Source organism: Cibotium barometz, chromosome 13 (assembly GCF_041138505.1).
Source record: "Cibotium barometz isolate CiBa-2024 chromosome 13, ASM4113850v1, whole genome shotgun sequence".
Lineage (NCBI taxonomy): Eukaryota > Viridiplantae > Streptophyta > Polypodiopsida > Cyatheales > Cibotiaceae > Cibotium > Cibotium barometz.
Window position 1 is genome coordinate 8,178,201 of NC_141058.1, and position 23,711 is coordinate 8,201,911.

General features: G+C 41.7%; 1 protein-coding gene across 1 annotated transcript; it reads left to right on the forward strand.

Moving 5' to 3' along the window:
* Positions 1-19,269: 19,269 nt before the first annotated feature.
* On the forward strand, positions 19,270-20,649 carry LOC147632330 (karrikin insensitive 2 receptor CA-like). The gene is made up of 2 exons (XM_086807154.1): positions 19,270-19,804; positions 19,953-20,649. Exons 1-2 carry the CDS (start codon positions 19,398-19,400, stop codon positions 20,398-20,400), a joined length of 855 nt encoding a protein of 284 aa, XP_086663280.1. The 5' UTR covers positions 19,270-19,397; the 3' UTR covers positions 20,401-20,649.
* Positions 20,650-23,711: the final 3,062 nt, after the last annotated feature.

The following is a 23,711-nucleotide window of genomic DNA, read 5'->3' on the forward strand; positions in this document are numbered from 1 at the left end:
TATGAGACACCAACTTTGTCTAGGATTATATTAATGCTAGCTCTAACTTTAAGCTATCCAACCAACCACCTAGGTTGTGATAGCTCTCATCATATGTGAATATTGATGCCATGTAAACTTCCACTCAGAACAATCTTTATGGGAAGCTACCCTATAACCAATCTAGAGAAGTTGCTACCTCACATCTTCCAGCTTTGGGCATGCACTCCCCACCCATTGGTGAAAAAACCTTACCAGAAACCAAGAAGGCTCATCACCCTCTTACTTTCAACTTCCCCCTTTGGACCAAAGAGAAGTGGAAGGCATCATACATGTTAGAAAAGGGTCTTATCAAAACAACTACCATGTTAGCAATTGCTATTTCCAAAGAGGTCTCATCAACGTTCAAAGAATGGGACTCAAGCATGGAAATCAAAGCACTCATCATCTCACCTATGAACGAGTCAAGCATGAATGGGAGTCAAGCATGGAAATCAAAGCACTCATCATCTCACTTCCACTCTCACTCATCATCTCACCTATGAACGAGTCTTCGTGAGGAGAAATTGTGGAAGCTTTTGAATAATATGGAGAACTCCATTTCAAGATTAAAAAAGAGAAGCTTGATCTTTACTACGATACTAAAGAATGTATCAATGCACTTATTTCTACCACACGTTATTATCATGCACAAATCATGTAGAATTAAATATTATGATCCTAGTGCGCATGCAATTATGATCTTTGAAAGTCTCCCACTTTTGTCAAGTAATTTGCATTTGACAATACATGCACCAACCATGCTCTTTCTTGTTATGTGTGCAATCACCTCGGCGCACGGAAGAGCAAACATAAGAATATTACTATATATTCACAAAAATGTACCACATTTGAATTGTGTTATTTTAATAACAAGAAATATATATGCAATGTTTTTATGAATATTAAAAAATTATATGTCTTTTTTTTGTCTCCATAATAAAAGGACCCCTATGATTCAATGGATGGAATTGACTAGACGTGTGCATTTAAGGGTGTTGTTGTCTTTGTGTGGTGCTCTTCTTTTAAACACTTACTTTCACATTTGTCAATGTACATTGATCACAAGTTATGTTTAACTTTTAAGTTCATTGAAGGAGTCAAAGCTATTTGTTTGGCCCTAGCGTTGTGGACTGAATCTACGAAAAAAACCCTGGTCTAGTGTGATTTGCACCTGCAGATTTTTAAAATTACCTTCAAATTTGAAACTTAAGGGTATAAAAACCTGCAGATTTTGAGGGGTTGTAGAACAAAAACCTTCAAAACTTGAAAATTTTCTTTATAAATAATTCCACAATTTTTAGATGAAGGTTTTTTACTTTTTGGGAAAATAGTTTTTTTCGAACAACACTGATTCTATCCTATTTATGTATGGCCCTTGGGGATGGTGCAATGGACCTTATAAAGATCTATTGTAGTTATATATGGGGGTGTGTATTTATATTGTCGGTGAGCTTGGTGATTAGAAAGATGGAAATTGGAATGATGTGGGCATTGGTTGTTGGCGCGGGGCCGCTTCGGTTGTTTGGATGGTGAAAACCAGAGCACGCGCGTTGGCAAGTATTCAGTCGCCGTCTTGTCACGGCCCACTGGATGTCACCAGAAGGGCAACCGCGCACGCGGGTATACTACTTGGCACCTTAGGATTCGATGAACACAAAAAAGGGTTTGAGGAGGATTGCCACATTGAGCATGTGCGAGCATGTGCTAGAAGAATTGTAATTGTATAGTATGATAGATATATGGGGGGTGTCAAAGACGGATATCACTCATTAAAAGAATAGCATTAGGATGGATACTAAATAGATAGATAGATCATTCAATATTGGAATTTGTTAGTCTCAAAAGTTGCTCGTCACTATAGCATGATTTATGGTAGCTACCACAACTTACATCAAAGCCCCACGCTAGACGTAGAACATGTCGTTTATTGTATTTTAGGATCATGTAACTAGAAATGGTGGTGCAAATGTCCATGCCAATAGCAATGGAAATGTGAGAAGTGAAGGAGCTGCAAGGAACAATATCAATCGCACAACATGAGATCTAGATAGCCCCTAGCTCCATAGGTTTTTATTACGCTTTATCTTGTATATGAGTTTTTCTGGAAATAACACTCATGTAATTCCGCTAAGTATTGTAATTGAATTTTGACATTCCGAAAACCATGGTTTGCAAATGTCTTTTCTTTTGGGTATTTGTAAGTTTTACATTACACTTGTCCATGATGATGTGAAGTTATGTTAGTTTTACTATGTCTACATTAGAAAAAAAAGAGTTGGGGCACACTGGGGTGTCATGTGTAGACTCCCTATTCTGCCCCAGCTTTTTTTTATTATGCAGTACTTTCACTACTCAGCAACGAAACTAGTAGCGCTATTTCGCTGCTCAGCAGTGGTACACACGCACAAGGTTCCTCAAGGTGCTACAGCCAAGTGAGGGAAGGATCATTTTATTCTACCTTTCATGCATGACTCATGAGAGGAGGTGGAATTTTAAGCTATAAATCGTAAGAGCTGTCTCACCAAGTGCAAGAGGGGTCTCGAGTATTGGGGGGTAAGAAACATTTGCGCTATCTTTAAGGAGCCCTGCAGGGCTATCTTTAAGAAGCCCTACAAATTCTTTCAAAAGTAGCCCATTTCAAGCCAGTTTTGCACGCAAAAACGATGTATTAATGAATGCATGCAATTTTGCATAGCTCATTCACTCTAGGGTCTACTCTAGGGTCCGGTTTAGCTTAACCTGGAACTTGTTCAATTTCCAAAGAAACCTTCTCAAGCTGAGAGGAGAAGAAAAAATACCTTTTCCAAAGTTTCAAGATTTAGTTATAATTAGATTTTAGTATGAAGAAAAACCTTGTTCAAAATTGCAATTTCCTCTTCAATTCATGATGAGAAGGTTCAATGTAAGGTGCACTAAAAATAGTTTCCCCAACACTGGTCTGAAAGCCTACCCTAAACCCTTAGTTTGACGGAGATATCTGATTTGTTTATCTTTTGCAACCTAGGAGGCCTTCTCTAGAAGCTTTGAAGTTTGATGCCCTCTAAAGGTTCCAAATTTCACGGGGCGGCTTTAATACTTTTTAAAAATTGCACGCGGGCGGCGGGCGGTCGCTGGCGAGGAGAGTGGGGTCCACCTCTAATCCGACAAGGGCTCGCTTTTAGGTCTGCACAAGAGGGCTGCCGCTGCAGCTTTTGGCTTTTATTAGAGCTGATTGGTCGTACAGCTGTCGTGTTTTGTCGCGTTGCGGATGCGAAGCATATTGGAAATTGGAATTTTGGCATCTCGATTCTTGCTTGAATGATTGAATCTCCATGATTCGCACGACGCCGTGACCCGCCCCTTATATACAGTAATAATTAAGTATGAGTGTGGTAGAGTCCTGGCTGAACCTAACCGTGACGGCGTAAGTTTGTGACTCGAAGTTGTAACCCCACCGTGGCACAAACAAACCGGGTCGCTAACTGAAAGATTAACGGTTTCAACTTTCGGGAACAAAAAGATTAACTGAACCGAACTGCCGTGTAGGCCTCGACCTTCCGTTCATTAATGTAGCTTAGTTATATAATGCACGGACTGTACACATCACCAATTCTATTCTATTGGATGTAAATTACTTTTGAACATATACATATCAACCTCAAACGAAAACAAGTTTTCAGCGGAATCTCTATCCTAAAAAGATGGAGAATCATTAATAGTTTCCCTATTCCCAGTTTGCATTCAAGCAAGCTAGCCAACCGGGAGGAAAAATGTAGTAATTTTACAAATTTGCACTATTCTAATATTGTTTGGAATCAACTAGGTTCCCTTTGGATCAAATTGTAACCAGTAATTGGAGATTCGTGATCTAAAAGTTGAGATGAGGCACCCTTTTCCTGAACATTGGGTTTTTCCCATGTTTCAGTTAACGATGCTCAAGAATTAGTTAACTTAACAAATTTGTGTTCATTTGGCAAGAGAACTTGGCCTTTCTAGGGTGGGTGTGATTCTGACTATCCCCTTAAGGTTTTTGATAGGGGTAATTGTGGTATAGTTTGACTAGAGTAGTAGGGTACCTAGGCTCACCTTGGGTTCAAATTATAGTAGTTTGAGATTTATGGCCTAAAAGTTAAGTTAGGCACCCTTTTCCTAAACATTGGGTATTTCCCTTAACGATCCTCAAGGATCAATTAACTCAATAAATTTGTGCTCTTTGGCAAGAGAACTTGGCCTTTTTTGGGTGGGTGTGCAATTCCAACTATCCCCTTAAGGCTTTCAGTAGGGATCATTGTGGTATAGTTTGACTAGCATAACAGGTTAACTAGATTCCCTTTGATTCAAATTGCAGTAGTTCGTGATTCGTGACCTAAAATTTGGGATGAGAGGCACGCTTTTCCTAAACATTGGGTTTTTCCCACGTTTGATTTTTAATGATGCTCAAGGATCAATTAACTCAACAAATTTGTGCTCATTTGGCAAGAGAACTTGGCCTTTTTCGAGTGGGTGTAATTCCAACTATCCCCTTAACGCTTTTGATAGGGGTCATTGTGGTATAGTTTGACTAGCATAGCAGGTTAGCTAGGTTCCCTTTGGTTCAAATTGTAACCAGTGTTCGGGATTCGTGGCCTAAAAGTTAAGATAAGGCACCCTTTTTCTGAATATTGGGGCTTCCCCACATTTGAGTTAATGATGCTCAAGGATAGGTTAATTCAACAAAGTTGTGCTCATTTAGCAAGAGAACTTGGCCTTTTTCGGGTGGATGCAATTCTACTATCCCCTAAGGCTTCCAAAAGGGTTCATTGTGGTATAGTTTGACTAGCGTAGCAGGCTATATCCATAACCTTCAACATGTGTTGCATCTTAATGCATAGTGAATTGCATCAATTGAATCAATCAGTTAGCAACCATTTAAGAGCTGCACCCCATGTTGATTTATGGACTTTGGGATGTTCTTGCAATAGATTTGGACTTCCATATTACCTTTTGGAGACTGCAAGTCGTGCACATATTCTAAAGTACAAGTATTTTTAGGCATAACTTAGGGATACTAGCAGGAAGAGGAGGTGCGCACCCACCAAGTTTTTCCCATCACTTTTAACATGAGAGTATCTTGGTCGTCCTTCTCATCTTAGTTTTTTTTAAATTACATGTTTCTCTCTAGTTTATCATGCAGAACTCCACTACCCCCAAAGATACTAAAAAAATATGCAAGCTCAATAGATCATCAGCATAGGACGCAACCCTAACAAAAGGTACAATAGGAACAATAAGTTGATAATGTACCATGAATATAGCTAACAAATCCCACTTCTAGGGGCATATATTATTGCATATATGCTAACTTGGACGTGGGAAGAGCCTTGATACATTTGAGATCCGTTTGGCATATGGCCATGTCCATTGGCACTCTAGCTATGTATTCCTTAGATGTCACCTCGATGCAATCTTCGTCTAAATCTAGAGGTGCCTTCTCAAATAAGAATACCCAAAGGTGCCTTCCCAAATAAAATACCCAAAGGTGCATTTCAACTTGATATAAATCTGCAAAGTTTTGTAAGAACATCATGGTGACATAAGCTTCTAATGTCTAGGGTACATGCCTACATAGCCTTGCAAACTGTAACTGGGAGAGGGGTGGGCATGTAAGGACGGTGAGGGTGCACAGAAGTCAATGTATGTCATGACCACACAAAGATCTTGTGTTTGCTATTTTTGTAAAAAGAAGGATCATGTAATGAAGAGAAGAGACATGGGAGATCGAGTGATGCAAAGAAGTCGGATACTCCTTGTGTGGTGACATACTTAGTGGTTTTAGAGAGCTTAAGTAAATAAGTCTATATGGTTTCTTTGTGGAGTCTCTTGGTTAAGCACATCTTACGTGATCATCTTATGTGATATGAAAGGTTGATCAAGGGGAGGTGTTAAATCATAGATCTTTAAGACTAAATGGCTACAATTGGCATTAACATGGCATGTATGACCCTTGCTTGCCACAGTTTTTAGGTATTGTGGGCTAAATATGATAAGTTTTTCACAAGTTGAATGTTAACATTATGCCTATTCCTCTCCCCTTTGAGGCATTTAGTTCTTTACTTTAGTAGGCTTTCTCTACTGACTCCAATAAGAAGAAGGATAGGGACTCTTTAGATACGACGAAAAAAGTTAAACATTTTTACCTTAACAAAAAAAGAACACATAGCAAGTAGATACCAAAAATGGCAATGTAAAAACTAAGCAATAATCTAGTCATGGTGTAAAAATAGAGCCATTTGTAGCCATTGAGGAGTTGTGTAGTGAAATAACCAATATAGTAAAAAGTATAATGATTCTTCGATCATTGAAAGTGGAACTTCTAAGCATATGACTGCAATGATTGTTATTGCTCCCTTTTAAACTTGTTGGAGTTGACAATGGTGGTAGTGGGGAAAATGATGTAACGTGCAATATCAGAGATACAAGTAATTTCTCACTTATGTCTTAAATAGGCTCTTGAAAAACACTTTCAAATGTTATTTGTTTCCCATATATGAAGAGAAACCTCATTTCTAACTTGGCCACTATCGACCATGCTTGTTGCGAGTGTATTTTGACTAGAATGTAATTGCCATTTTTGACAACAAGGCTACTACCAAGTGTATGCAAAGATTGTTGCCAAAGTGTATGCAGAAATAATAAGGTTGCTACCAAGTTCATGCAAAGAAATAATTTGCATGAGATTTTCACATTTGTAACCCAAGCCAATGTGGGGAGTAAGCACATGGCATGAGAGGTATGGGCATCTTAGCATGCATAACTTATTAAAAACAAAAGAAAGAGTAAGCTAGGTGGGCATTTTCCACCACTTTTGGATAGTTTGGATGTATGTGAAGCTTGTATGATAAGCAAGCTTATTAAAAACAAAAGAAAGAGTAAGCTAGGTGGGCATTTTCCACCACTTTTGGATAGTTTGGATGTATGTGAAGCTTGTATGATAAGCAAGCAATAGTGAAAACCATTTCTATAAGAGGCCAGTTTTATGGCTAAGACTCCTATTTAGCTCATCCATGCTGATCTTTGTTGAAAATGAGTATTACTTTTCTTTAATTGATGTTTAGGAAAATTTGGGTGTATTTTCGTATCATTCTATCACTAGTCTTATTCTCAAAAAAGCCACTTTTGTGGATTTTTGAGAATTTTATTTAAAAAAACATTTCTCTTTAATTTTGTTGTTTTAACTTGAATAAATTTCTACTAGGGAAATACTCTCAACACACTATATTAGTAGAAAAAAATATAGGGTGCCAAAAATGTTTTATACCTTCTTGCAAAATAAAAAATGTTAAAAAGTGTTAATATTGTGTAGAAACCTTGAAGCCTATGAGTTGAGGGGATATTCATGGAGGGTGTCAAGTGGACTATAAGTTTGTGTTTCTAACTTTAAGCCTATGAGATTAGGGGCTATTCCTTGCAAGCCCAAACCTAGAGCTCCTCTATCCACATGTGCTAAGCTAATCAACCCTTGCCTAGCTCATTCAACCACCCTAGTATATCCACTTTATAAGACACACCTCAAAATTGGCACATACCTCCTTGAAAGATGTGAAACCGTGGTCTTAGCATTGAGAAATGACCACAACCTTACCACACACACACACACACACACACACACACACACACACACACACACACACACACACACACACACACACACACACACACACACACACACACAAAGTGCATCGCCTTGCTTCATCAATACATAAGTGGGAACCAAAAAGGGCCTTTGAGGTGGCAAGCCAAACATAGTAAATGCTAAAAGTGGCACATTTGGCCCCTCATATGTACATGCACTTAAAGATGGAGTTCAAGATTTCTAATGAAAAAATATTTACAACACATAAGTTAGCTTGTTTTTACTCTTGAGGGGATCATTCTATAAAAACCCATAGATGTGTAATGCTCTTATTTCTAATTCTTAGAACTTTTAACACAATTATGTACCCCCCTTTTGTAAGTATACATGTTTTGATTTTGAATTAAAATCCTCTGATCTTTGTAAAGTTTCATGTATTAATTACATCAAATAATTGCTTTTTTTAATCCTCTTGCTATATATGGTATGTTAGTTTCCATTAATAAACACTCCTCTCTGAATACTGTGCTATATATATGTTACATATATATAAAGTGAACACCAAAACCAACCCCTCCAACACGCACACATCCCCCTCCTTTTGTAGAGGTTTTATATAAGGTGCTATGCTACATATATATATATAATGAACCACCCCCTGTTGGAATTAGGGTTGCAGGAATGCACACACAACTTCAAGAAGATGAGGAAGCTTGAGCACAACACTGTAGTGTATTATGAGTGCCAAAAATAAAAGATAACCAACCCTAAAAGATAATGGGCGTATATACAATGCACGGGGGAAAAAACCTCCTAGTGAGGGAAAAAGTGCCCCGGCGGTCCTAAGTGTGTTCACACACATCACTACTATAATATGGTAACAAATCCCCCCTGGAGTGATGCGGTGAACAAGAGCTAGCACTCATGTATAGGGAAGTGTCTAGCTATGTGGACGAATCCACAAAAGGGAGTAAGCCCAAAGCTTTGCGAAAAGCTTCGAACTTTTCACGAGGCAGAGCCTTTGTGAAAAGGTCTGCAAGGTTATCCTGTGTTGGCACATAAGCCAAACTGATCTCTCCTGCAGAGAGTCTCTCCCTGACATAATGGTAGTGCACCTCAATGTGCTTCGTACGAGCATGGAACACTGGGTTCCGCGCAACTGCCAATGCGCTCTGACTGTCAGTGAAGATGGTGGTGGCAGATGGCTGCCCAACACCCAAATCAGCCATAAGGCGTCTGAGCCACACACACTCAACCGTAGCTGTGAAAGCTGCCCTGTACTCAGCTTCACAACTAGAAGTGGCCACAGTAGGCTGCTTCTTGCTCAACCATGATATGCATGAGCTTCCAAGCATGAAGCAAAAACCACTTGTGGACACGCGTGTGTCATAACAACCAGCCCAGTCAGAATTTGAAAAAACATGTAAATCTGGCGGCAATGATCCCCCCTTGGGATAAAACAACCCAAGATGCCGAGTACCACTCAAATAGCGAAAGATACGCTTCACTGCCTGCCAATGCTTAATGCCTGGGCTATGCATAAATCTGCTCACCTGTGAGACTGCAAACTGAATGTCTGGCCTCGTAATGCATACATAAATGAGGCAACCAACAGCTGTCTGATAGAGTGTGACATCAAAGTGATCTCCAGCATCATGAAGACTCAACTTCAAACCTGTCTCCATTGGAGTAGCATAGGCTTGCAGTCTTCAAGGCCAAATCTCCGCAACAATGTTTCAATATACTTTGTCTGACACAAAGCAATACCTCCATCACACTGCTTAAATTGTATCCCCAAATAATGATGCAAATGCCCCAAATCTGACATCTCAAAAGAGGCATTCAAATCAGCCTTAAAATCAGCAATATGACTCTCATTTGGTCCTGTGAGCAGCATGTCATCGACATAGAGAGCAATGATTAGATGTACACCATCCACACGTTTAACATACAAAGTGCTTTCTGTTGGACTATTCTGAAACCCATGTGCAGTCAAATATGCATGTATTTTTTCATACCAAGCTCGTGGAGCTTGCTTTAAACCATATAAAGCCTTTTTTAACCTGCACACTTTGTTTTCCTGCCCTCTTTGAACAAAACCACGAGGCTGCGATACATACACCTCCTCATGCAAATCTCCATTTAAGAACGCAGTCTTTATGTCCAGCTGATGTACATTCCAACCATTATGAGCTGCTAATGCACAGATGCTACGAACAGTGGTCATACGACATGTGGGAGCAAAAGTCTCATCAAAATCAATGCCCTTCTCTTGAGCATAACCTTTTGCAACAAGCCGAGCCTTATGGCGATCCACTGTGCCATCAGGCTTACGCTTCAATTTGTATACCCACTTAGTGCTAATGGCCTTCTTGCCAGGGGGCAAGTCACATAAAGACCATGTACCATTCTTCATAATAGCATCGTATTCTGCTTGCATAGCAGCCATCCAATTTTCTGAACTTTGTGCCTCATCAAATGAAACAGGCTCACTTTCATCGCACATACTAGAAACAGCCAATGCATAACAATCTGACGCATAAGAGGCACCATGAGAGCCAGAACGAGTGCGACTAGACAAAGGGGCATCCAACTTGCTGTCACGCAAAGTCTGCACCAGCCATCTAGGCATATTCCTAGAGCCCTCAATCTCTTGTCTCTCATCCTCAAGTGCATCATGCACATCTGCATCAGATATAGGCTGATCTGTGCCATCATTTAAAACCTGCATAGGCTGAAAAACTGCCTCATGAGGTATTGCACTTGACTGTGCACCACTGAAAAGAGGCAACAATGTATCATAGACATCACGTGAGCTGATATCTGTCTCCTTAGTACATGAAACCAAGGGCTGAACTGCATCTTCCACAAATACAACATCACGGCTAACCAAAATGCGCTTTGTCTGTGGATGATACAAACGATAGCCTTTGCTCTCAGCACTATATCCAACAAAAATACATTTGACAGCTTTGTCATCCAATTTTCTGCGATGTTGCACAGGCACTAATGCATATGCCAGGCAACCAAAAACACGTAAATGGCCAACAGATGGCTTGCGGCTATGCCAAGCCTCATATGGAGTGACAACCTGTAATGCTTTGGTGGGACACCTGTTTAGTACATAAGTGGCACACATGACAGCCTCAAGCCAAAAACCATGTGGTAGACTTTGACTCTTAACCATACATCTTGCCATTTCCATGAGAGACCTGTTTTTTCTCTCAGCCACACCATTTTGCTGTGGTGTATACGGCACTGTACATTGGTGTTTTATCCCACGCTCAGCCAGAAATGCATTAAATTCTGAAGACATATACTCCCCCCCTCGATCTGAACGGAGGGTGCCCATCTTACTTTCTGACACATTTTCAGCCATAACCCAAAACTGTTTGAAGCACAAAAACACTTCGGACTTTGCCTTCAAAGGATATACCCATGCATGCCTGGTAAAATCATCAATGAAAGTCACGAAGTAAAGGTAGTTTCCAAATGATGGAGTTTGCATGGGACCACAAACATCACTGTGAACAAGCTGCAATCTGCGTTCAGCTCTCACTGATCCATCTTTGGGAAAGGAAGCATGCTGCATTTTACCCAATATGCAGCCCTCACAAACATGCTTGACAGGTGCCTCAAGCTTAGGCAAAGAAGACACCATTTCAGATTTCTGCAGCAGGCGCAGCAAACTTGCAAAATTCAGATGACCAAAACGTGCATGCCACAGTTTTGCATCTGAAATAGCCTGCGTATCCATAATAGCACATGCTGAATCCTCTACACATTTGCCATCCATATTGAGCTTATACAGCCCTCGACATAGTGAACCAGATGCTACAATGATGTCACCACAAGAGAGATCATGAACAGTACATCTGTCATCCACAAATTTTACAACCAAACCTGTTTTGGCAAATGCGGAGACTGACAGCAGATTCTTTTTGATCCCTGGCACATACAATGCATCAAAAAGTGTAAAGGTGTTGCCATTTGCAACATTCAGCACAATCTGTCCAACTCCTTCAACGGGATAAGAGGAGTTATTGGCACAAGTGACAGTATTCCCTGTGGGAGCAGACTCAAGGAAAGTGAATAAACTGCGCTGCGAGGTGATATGCTTAGTGGCACCACTGTCAAAGTACCATACATCTGAATCTACTGCAGACATACATGTGTCATGCAAAGATGGGTCATAACTGCACTGCGCATTGAATGCCCATTCTGTATCTAGCACAACATTAGCAGATTCATTGTTAGAAGGAGAGGCATCTGCAACAGCCATACCAGCCTCTTTCTTCTTAGCCTCTTTCGCAGCCAGCTTAGGACACGCTTTGATGACATGATCATTTCCCTTACAGTACTTGCAAAATGTCTTCTGTTTGTCACCCTTCTTCTCATCTTTGTCTTCCTTCTTTGGTTGCGCAGCATTTGCAGATTTCTGCTTACTAGAAGAAAAGCCAGCTTTACCTTTCCCGCTTCTCTGACTAGCAACGAAAGCTTGATCTGCGACACGCATAATATTCCTGTTTTGCCTTGACTGGTCTTCTTGCAGCAAAACAGAAACTAACTCCTCAAATGATAAGGCATTGGGATTGCCTTTCATCATCAAGCGAAGAGTGGAAGCAAAACCCTGATAAGAATCTGGTAGACCATTCAAAACAGTCTGCACAAGTGAACTGTCTGACAGGATTTCATCTGCAGAAATGAGCTGCTCTTTGAAATCCTTGATCTTTGTCAAAAAGCTATCCATAGAATCACCTTCGTTCATATGCTCACTCTCCAACTGTTTTCGGAGATAAGCAACACGAGCCTCATTTCTTGCCTGATACAATGTGGCAAGTACATCCCAAGCATCCTTAGAAGTCCTGCAGGAGCGAATATGTGGGATAATGGTACGTTTGACAGACAGCGCAATCAAGGCATGAGCCTGCGCATCTCTACCATCCCAACGAATCTGCTCTGCTGAAAGTGGTGGTTCTCGAACAGCTGCTACAGCACTTGTGCCTACACCATCATCAACAGTACCTGTTTCTGATGTGTTTGCAGCATTCCCAGCCACAATAGGACGTGCATCAATACCCTGCACAATGTTCCATAACCCCTTTGCTACCAATACATGTCGCATCATATATGCCCACAATGGATAGTTGGTGCCATCCAACTTATCCTCAGCAGCCAACATGCGGAATACATCATTGTTGTCAGCCATGGCCAATGACTGTACTACTAGATGTAAATGCTGTCTGTAAGAGGTAAACCTGTATAAAATCGACCTGTGCTATGTAGCACAGCCCAAAACAGACGAATGGGCACCTGTCCTGCAGATTTTAATCTTGACAGAAAATCTGCACAGTAGGACGATTTTGCCTGCGCAGTACTTGGAATGCAAAAACGGAGGGCGAAATGACTTCAGATCAAAATTCTGAAACAAACTAGCCCTACGGGCTTTCCCACGGCATATACTAACCTGCAGACGCTCGTGAAACCTCGTTGCAATCGGAGGAGATGAAGCGGCAGGTGCCGGTGATGCTGCCCGGGAGGAGGAAGCCTGCTCTGATACCAATTGTTGGAATTAGGGTTGCAGGAATGCACACACAACTTCAAGAAGATGAGGAAGCTTGAGCACAACACTGTAGTGTATTATGAGTGCCAAAAATAAAAGATAACCAACCCTAAAAGATAATGGGCGTATATACAATGCACGGGGGAAAAAACCTCCTAGTGAGGGAAAAAGTGCCTCGGCGGTCCTAAGTGTGTTCACACACATCACTACTATAATATGGTAACACCCCCCCCCCCAACACTTGTTAAAAATCAAGTGTGGGAGAGTCGAATTGGCATTTGGGTGTTGCCATCGTGGTGCATGTGTGAATTTATAGGTTATTCAAAGAGTTTTTTTTTGTTTTACACAAAAATTGTTAAGCTACGGTTCAAATGAAACTAGTCATCTTTCATAAATTGACCAGTTAGAGTTGTTTTCTTCATCTACCTACCCAAGGTTGATTTTTGACGAGCAGGGTCTCCCTTCATTAGTGATGGGATACCAACTTCAAATCAAGTAAAAATGGGTAACACTTATTAAAAATCAAGTATGGGAGAGTCGAATTGGCTCTTAGGTGTTGCCATCGTGGTGCATGTGTGAATTAATGGGTCCTTCAAAGAAGTTTTTTTGTTTTACACAACATTGGGTAAGTTGTGGTTCAAATGAAACTGTTATCTTTCATAAATTGACAAGTCCAGAGTTGTTCTCTTCATCTACCTATCCAAGGTTGATTTTTACGGGAAAGGTCTCCCTCTATAGTGATGGGATATACCAACTTCAAATCAAGTAAAAATGGACAACACTTGCCAAAAAGCAAGCATGGGAGAGTTGAATTGGCTCTTGGGTGTTGCCATTGTGGCATGAATTAATAGGTCTTTCAAAGAAGGTTTTTTTGGTAAGCTATGGTTCAAATGAAACTAGTCGTCTTTCATAAATTGACCAGTTCAAAACTGTTCTCTTCATCTACCTATCCAAGGTCACGGGCAGGGTCTCCCTTCATTGTGATGGGATACCAACAAGATTTGAATGCTTTTTCAAGAATTTGAGCCTATTCCTTGACGTTCTTAAGACTCCCTACCAACAGCCTATCAATTGATGCCACTGGTGGTGGCGGGATTCATAACCCATCATATAAAGAAACCAATAGTTGATACAACACCTTGATTTAATTTTAAAAATGGATAAAAGAAAGCTGTCATTGGCTAGAGTGAAGCAAAGTTTTACAAAAAAACATGAACTATAACTCCTTTTATGGTGGGCCATTGGCTTTTTAAACAAGAGAGGGTTGGTATTGTACTACAAGAGAATGAGAACATAGCCACGCAAACTAGAGAGAGATGGAAGTGAGAGAGTGGGCCATGGGCGAATTTGCGATCTGGTGGGGTTTACGTAGCTATATGCGCGGCTATTTGCAGCGTAAATAGCCACGCATATAGCCTCGCTCTGTTATAATTTTTTTTTGAATAATCCCACGTCGACGCCACAACTATTTTCGCTTCCCCTCTGCTCCCTCTACTGTACATAACCCTAAGTTTTTGCAACCTTCTCTTCCTCATGATGGCTGCACCTCACTGTTTGTCCTCTCCTCACAAAATCTCCTCCCCACCCTTTGTCCTCTCCTCACAAAAAGTCTCCTCTCAAGTCTCCTCCCAAGGGGGATTCGTTACAAGGTAATCGAAAGTCTCCTCCTCCCAAGGACGATTCCTCATTCACAAGGTAATCTCTATCCTACTTGTCTCTCACCTCGGGGGGTGCACTACTAGAAAACTCTAGGTATCATGTGCGTTCAAGAGGTATTTAAAAAACCCCTTAACTAAAAATTTTTCCCTAGTAAAACAACCCCTCTTTACTTATGAACTAATGGATTTTTTTCTAAAGTTGAATTAAAAAACCCCTCCTGTTAATGTAATCCTGTTAATTTTTCTCAATGTATCTAGTTAAAAAACCCCTCCTGCTGAACTCACGTGGTATACTAACATTTTTTGAGGTGAACCTCCCAAGTCTCTCCCATCTCTTCATATATTTATAATTTTTGAATTAAATGTTTAGAATTAGGGTTTTTGATTGGTATTCTCTTCACTCTCTCTTTTTCTCTCTCTCTCTCTCTCTCATGCATAAGCTTCTTATGTTTAAAATTTTTGAATGGTATTCTCTTCTCTCTCTCTCTCTCTCTCTCTCTCTCTCTCTCTCTCTTTCTTATGCATAAGCCTAAGAGGCTTATGCATAAGAGGCCTCTTATGCATAAGAGGCCTCTTATGCATAAGAGGCTTATACTTAAACCTCCTTATGCACAAGGCTTAAACCTCCTTGTGTATCCATGCTATTCACACTTTTAGGGTTTTGTATTACTAATTCTTTTCTCAACTTTTTGTTTTGTTTTGTAGGTCTTCTAATCCTCTCTTTCAACTTCACCAAAAAGAGGTAAATGCTTTTCTCTCTTTCCTCTCTTTTCGATTTTGCATGTATGTATTAGGTTCTTAGGGATTTTGTATGTATGCATTACTAATCCTTTCCTCACCCTTTTGTTGGTTTTATAGGTCTTCTAATCTTCTCTTTCAACATCACCAAAAAGAGGTAAGTGCTTTCCTATCTTTCCTATCTTTTTATCCTCTCTTTCCTCTGTTTTTATCTACCAAAAATAGGGATTTTGTTTTGTAGGTCCTCTATGCATAGAGCTTAATCTATGAATAGAGCTTTAATCATAGAGCTTAATCTATGCATTAAGCTCTATTCGTAGAGCTTAATGCATAGATTAAGCTATATGCATGCATTCATAATGCATAGAGATCTATGCATAGATTAAGCTCTATGCATAGAGCTTAATCTATGCATGCATGCTTAATGCATAGTGCGGAGGTATGGTTTAGTTTAGGCTAGCGTGGCTTGCATAGTGCTTTATGCATAAGCCTCATGCATAGCTTTATGCATAAGGCCTCATGCATAGCTTTATGCATAGGCTTTATGCATAAGGCCTCATGCATGATTTATGCATAAGCCTTATGCATAATGCTTTATGCATAAGCTTTATGCATAAGGCCTCATGCATAGCTTTATACTTAAAGTTTTATGCATAGCTTGCATAAGGCTTGCATAGAGGCATAGTTTGCATAAGGCTTGCATAGCGGCATAGCTTGCATAAGCTTTTGTATGTATGCATTACTAATCCTTTCCTCACTCTTTTATTGGTTTTGTAGGTCCTCTAATCCTCTCTTTCAACATAACGAAAAAGAGGTAATTGCTTTTCTATATTTCCTCTCTTTCCTCTATTATTATTGCACCCTTGGATGCTGGGGATTTGTTTTGTAGATTTACGCATAAGCTTTATGCATAATCTTTATGCATAAGCTTTATGCATGATGCTCATGCATGATTTATGCATAAGCTTTATGCATAATGCTTTATGCATAAGCCTCATCCATAGCTTTATGCATAAGGCCTCATGCATAGCTTTATGCATAGGGTTTATGCATAAGGTCTCATGCATGATTTATGCATAAGCTTTATGCATAAGGCCTCATGCTTGCATAGTTTTATGCTTAAGGCCTTATGCATAGTGCTTTATGCATAATGCTTTATGCATAAGCTTTATGCATAAGGCCTCATGCATAAATTATGCATAAAGCCTTATGCATAATGCTTTATGCATAAGGCCTCATGTATAAAGGATTATGCTTAAAGCTTTATTATGCATAAGGCCTCATGCATAAAGCATTATGCTTAAAGCTTTATGCATAAGGCCTCATGCATGCTTTATGCATAAGCTTTAGCATAGCTTGCATAAGGCTTAGGGCTTGCATAGCGGCATAGCTTGCATAAGCTTTTGTATGTATGCATTACTAATCTTTTTTCTCACTCTTTTGTTGGTTTTGTAGGTCCTCTAATCCTCTCTTTCAACATCACAAAAAAGAGGTAAGTGCTTTCATATCTTTCTTCTCTTTCCTCTATTATTATTGCACCCTTGGTGGGTGCTGGGGATTTGTTTTGTAGGTTTGCGCATAAGCTTTATGCATAATGCTCATGCATGCTTTATGCATAATGTTTTATGCGCATAAGCCCTCATGCATAAGCTTTATTAATAAGGCCTCATAAATAGTTTTATGCTTAAGGCCTCATGCATAGCCTTATGCATAAGCCTTATGCTGCATAAGCTTTATACATAAGGCCTCATGCATAGTTTTTTGCTTAAGGCCTTATGCATAGTGCTTTATGCATAAGCCTTATCCATAAGCTTTATGCATAAGGCCTCATGCATAGCTTTGTGCTTAAGGCCTCATGCTTAAGGCCTTATGCATAGTGCTTTATGCATAAGCCTTATGCATAAGGCCTCATGCATAGTGCTTTATGCATAAGCCTTATGCATAAGGCCTCATGCATAGTTTTATGCTTATGGCCTCATGCTTTTAAGGCTTTATGCATAAGGCCTCATGCATAGCTTTATGCATAATCCTCCGAGTAGTCACCTGCTAGTTTTTTCTTCATGTATAGTTTTGGATTATGCAACTACGTTTCTTTTTCAAGCCTCGTGTGGTTACCATCATCATGTATGGACAATTTCTTGGATATAAGATGAAATTTTTCATCTTCTTTATGTATCTATGTTTTTATTTAAGCCTTATGTGGCTAGGATCATGTATGGATAAATTTTTGGATATAAAATATAATTACTCATCTTCTTTAATCAATATTCAAAGTGTGTTCACAAATATTTTTGTGCATATCTATCTTTAATTTAAGTTTTTATATTGATATCTTTGCTGATCTTGATTCATCTATGTACAAGTAAGCAAAACCTTAAACCAGAGAGCTTCCTGTGTAGAAAATGCAGCTGCATGTGCAGAAAATGCAATTGTACATCTGCATAGGTAGCTCTCTGGAATTTTTTTTAATTCCAGAGCGCGTCTATAAGCGCATCTATTATGCAGTATAGACGCGCAATAGACGCTCTTATAACCTCTATTATAGACACGTCTATAAGTGCATCTATTATGCAGTATGGATGCTCTTATAGCCTCTATTATAGACGCGTGTCAGTCGACGTGCTTATAAATTCGCTCGTAACATTTTAAACCACGTTGTCAAAATGCGTCTATAAACACGCCTACGGTCGCTTTTCCTTGTAGTGTTGTATCTCAATAGGCCTTGGAGATGGTGTTGAATCTACCCTCCGGGCTACCAAAAGGTAGTTTGTGCTTAATGAATTGTTTCTATGAACTTAGGCTAGATGGAGGGTAGTTGTTTGCCCTTTAATTGTCCACCATTAGAAGCTGCTAGTGAGAATAGGCCCTTATAAGTGTACCATTTAAAGGCCTATGTGAAAATTTGGGTGTATTTGTTGACAAAAAATGCCAAAGTGGGCATGACGACCGTGGCGGTAAAAAATCAAGCATGCAACCAAGCATATATCTCAAAACAATCGCTCATGCCACCCTTAGCATCGAACATCATAGAACATGGCCCTATGTGGTAATGGATGATGGCATCAAGCTTGGAAGATGGAGGCATATGTCTTTGCATGTTTATGGAGTTGTTCACGCCAGCAGGCTAGTGGGAGGCTAGAGGTGAGTTGGCTGCCCTCCATTCAGTTCACACCACCAAAATGCAAACAACTCGCTGCCCTCCAATGGCAAATATGACCCCCCACGAAAACTGGCTACCACCATCCCAACGTTCAGGTTTTAACAGTTTTTGAAGGTCCCAGCCAATGGCTACTTGATAATTCAAAATAAAGTGCATTTTTCTTATATTAAATGCAGTCCAACCACTCCTTATCACGTGAACCCAAACCCACCAATGGTAGTGGCTGCTGGCAGTAAGGCCACTGGTGGGCGACTATGTGGGTGGCGTGAACAGGCCCTATACCGAGGCCCTATACCGTGTGAATCGTTAGAGACTAAGAAGGAGGCTGCATCATATTTTAGCTACAGTCCTTGAGTGACTCTGACGATGTCAGAGTGATGCCGCCGATGGTGGATGTGAGCGACCCAAAAAGCGTGTGAAAAGGAAAGCTGCAAAAAGCTAGGCTCTGGCTTGGAGCGGGTGGGCGGGGCCGCGGAGGGGAAGATTGCCCGTGAACTTTGCCTTTTTACAGGTAAATCATTTACTTGAAAAGTGGCTCTGAATCCATCGTCTCGCGATATATATCCCTCACAGCTAAAAACAGACATCCTCTTCTCCTTCTTCTTGTGCACTCCTCACATACACAGCCTTACCTTGCAGTGCAAGCACCTTAGTTTTCGAAGCATCATGTTGCCAACAGGAAAAGAGCTAGTGAAATCCTTGAACGTGAAAGTAGTTGGTTCAGGGCTCCAAACCGTTGTGCTCGCTCACGGGTTCGGTTGCACACAGTCGTTGTGGGATTATGTGCTCCCCTCCCTGATCGTTAACAATAGCAACAGCAATAATCTGGGCTGCAAAGTCATCTTGTTCGATTGGCCGGGCGCTTCCTCAACCAGCTCCCACGATTTCGACTCGTTTCTCTCCTTCAAATTCTACCATGCGTTCGCTCAAATCCTGCTGGCTCTTCTCAAAGAGCTGCAAGTGGATTCTTGTACGTATGTTGGGCATTCTATGTCCGCAATAATAGGCTGCATCGCTGCTCTTAGCCAGCCCAGCCTGTTCAACAAGCTCATTCTCGTGGGGGCATCTCCTAGGTGATCATCTAATCCTCGCCAATTACCCTCGCTTAATCTCGCATGTTGGGAAACTGCATCCCTAATTGAACCTTCGTCTGGCCTGGAGGCCCCCTAATCAAACTCGCCGACGTGCTTTCTTTGAGTGTGTTACGTTTGTGTGATTCAGGTATCTGAACGAGCGCGACTACTACGGGGGATTTGAGCAGGAGGATCTCGACCAGCTCTACGACGCGATGGCCGCCGATTTCGAAGGATGGGCGGCCACATTTGCACGTCTGGTGGTTGGAGTGGAGGGTGCGCACGATGCTATCGAGAGGTTCACGGTGACGCTGTCTGGCATGAGACCGGACGTGGCGATCGCCATGGCCAAGACCATCTTCGAGAGCGACTTCAGGAGTATTGTGGAGGAGGTGAACGGCAAGATGTTGGAGGTGCATGTACTGCAGACTTGCAAGGATCTCGCGGTGCCCCTTGTGGTGTCCGACTACATGAGGCAACACCTCGTGGGCAGCAGAGGCTCGGTAGAGGTCCTGCCGACGGAGGGCCACCTGCCGCAACTCTCAGCTCCCAACTTGTTCACCACGGCCTTGCTTAGGCACCTCAACGACAATTAGTCGCATCCCTCTCTCTCTCTCTCTCTCTCTCTCTCTCTCTCTCTCTCTGTTTTTTCCCAACGCATCCCAGACCCCCCAGCATGTCTTCAGAGACTTTTTAGTACTGGCCCGCTCATTATCACTCTGCACAATTCATCTTGTTCTCCACACCCACCAGTTCTTTAATCTTTCTATGCCATTGTAAAAATACTTATCTTAATTAGCATCCAAAAGCTCTAAGTTCTCGCTTGGATTCTTGTTAGTGGAAAATAATGCTGTCATTAAAATGTTGGATTCTTGCCTCAGCCAGCAGACCTCTACGATTCGGGAATCTTGAAAGTCTTCCACTAGATATGCAATCATATTGTAACATGGAGATCTCGTCATATTTTCAAGGGGAAACAAGGTCAGATTAGAGTCTTCCACATATGCAAAGAATACTTGAAGTTGTAGCTACAACACAGATATACTAGGGTTATCTCAGAACAAGCAACACAGATATACTAGGGTTTATATCCCAGAACAAGTGACAAAATCCTAATTGGTGGCTTTTGGGATTTAAGTCAGTTGTGGATTACAAATGGCCCACATCCTTCACTCTTATCACAATGCCCTAATTCACCAGGATTGGGGAAGAACACCCCAAGGCTTAGAGTGCAATTCAATGCCCTAATTCACCAGGATTGGGGTTAGAACACTAGAGGTGCTGCACCACTAAATTCATCACATGACTCCGATTGATTGCGATCTCAATGTCGCCTTCTTATGTTAACAGGTGATGATGTTAAAATTATATGGAATAAGTGATAAATATATAAGAGAAACACAAATTTGAGCGATGATAGATCTACTGTAGAGCGCAGCAATTATCTTCTTAAGAGTGAAAGCTTTCCGTTGTGTGCTTTCTAGAACGCAACGGTGACCCCGAGGAAAGTGACGGTCGCTTTCTGATTGAGGCCTTTTGCTGCAAAATCGCTTGCACACGTCACAAGGACAATTGTCAGGCAGCGTTTCCATAGGATGGCGATCTAGCAGTCATGGGGATGTCCGGCCCATCCCCAGGCTCGATTTGCCCACCAAGCATAATTTACTTGTTTTTTTGACGTTCACTCAAAACAAGTGGCGGTATTTTATGGCCAAAATGTGTTTAAAGAAAAAAAACGGGAGTGTCCCCCATCAAAAAGCAACCTTGATGCTTCTCTTCACAAACAGTAGGAACATATATTTGGGGCACAAGAGTGCTCGAGAAGTACCCCCCACATTCTCTTCACAAACGGGAGTGTGTCAGAGTTGGTGCAGCGGAAGCTTTACACAGGCAGTGAGCGAGAGAGAGAAGTTGACGCAGAGAGAGAGAGAGAGGTTGGCGAACAAGGCTTGACGTGTTTTAGCAATGAATAGATGGATATTACAATGGGTGGGCATGGGTATATATACCCTCACAATGGAAATGGCCGACTCATGTAGCATAAGTTAAATAATAACTTATGCCCTTTGTTACAACTCGTTTCCACATGAGATACTATTTTTAACACCCTCTCTGTAGCTCATAGTGGGCATAGATGAAGAAACCAAGTCGATGCAGATGCAACCATGGACACCCTAGCGTGGCCTTTGCTAGGTACACCTCGGATAATGCACCAATCAACCTGTCTCCACAAGAAAATGCCATCTTGAGCTTTAGCTGCCACATAGAATAATGAATTGCAGACAACTCCACATCCATGATCCCCCATTCGTTGAACTGCGAACACATCACGTTCAAAAAATCCTCTGAACCTTGAACTGTCGTCACACGACGCCCAAAATTCTGCTACACAATGAACCAGGAACTCATCCCATCCATAGTCTGCTACCAATGAACTATGAACACATCACGTCCATAGATTTGTCAAGCTGTTCCATGCCAGATGCATGTGCCTTGAACTCCGACACACGGGTCCAAATCACCAAAACGGGAGCACAGACTGTCCCTCTCTGCCACTCACATGCCTCTCTCTGGCTGAAGCACGTGGTAGCATCCATCCACCAAGCTAGAATGCTGGAGCATGTGCCAGTGTAGTCCTCGCCACACCGGCAGACGCCGTAGCATCCCTAGTAGAATCACTATCACTGTCATCCTCGTCAGCTTTGCCTTTGCCTTTGTCATTCGTCGAGCCTTGAGCTTTAGCTTTGGATTTGCAATCCCGAGCCAAATGCCCTCGCTTTCCGCACTTATAACAACGGCTCCTAGACTTCTTATTGGATTCCGATGCAGCATGTGCCGATTCTACATCCTTCGGAACTCGAATCTTGCCTTGGGAAATGAGCACTGCTTCCTCCTCAATGAGAAAAGAGCTGAGATCATCAAATTCCAGCTTTTCCTTCGTGACTTGTAAGCGTAATGCCCTCGAGACCATCTCGTACTCCTCAGGCAACTTCGTAAGAACCAAGGCAGCTAACTGGGTACTAGTTAATGCACTATTCATAGCCGATAACTGATCATGGATAACCTTTGCCTTCATTAGAAATGACTGCATAGAGGTCCCGGCTTCAAACTTGATGGAAAACAACTGGCCGAGAAGGGTTACTGCTCGCATTGTTGAGTCTCGATCAAACATTCCTGCAAGCTTTGACCACATTTCCTTGGCAGTCTTTAAAGTCTGAATGGTAGGGAAAATTTCCTTGGTGAGAGATTCTGCAATCGCCGACATCGCCTTCGCATTGTGAGCTTCCCAATCCACAAGAGATTTGAGAAACTCCTCCTCCTGAAGACGTGTGAACCGATTGCTATCCCTTTGGGGACGTTCCTCCGAGCCATCAACAATGTCCCATAAGCCTTTTCTGCTAAACCACAGCCTCATGATCAAGTTCCAATGTGCATAATTATTGCCATTCAGTTTGTCGTCCTTGCTCGAACACGGGAGTCCCATCTCGAAAACTCCGTCCACCTCTTCTCAGTCGACCCGGTCTGCCTGCTCCAAAGTCTGCCAAGCACAGAGAGCAGTAGCGTTTTTTATGAAACGCTGGAGATAAACGACGGGCGGATCGAGGTGTTGCAGGGCGTGCTCCGATCACAATCGAGCCAGGAGGCAGTTGTCCAGCTCAGCGCTGGGTATGGTAATGTCCCCGAAAACGCAACGTCTGCAGTCCCCGCCAAGAAAAAACACTCCTTGCTGCCCAGAATATCCCACCACCGGCCGACCACCATCCAGCCGCCTCAACCGGCCGGCCGCCCACGGATGATGTACCAGTCCTGTACGCCCCTCAGCGCTGCAGCAGCCACCTTCTCCAACTCCTCCGTGTGCCCAAGAATCAACGAGCACATAGCTCTGATACCATGTCAGAGTTGGTGC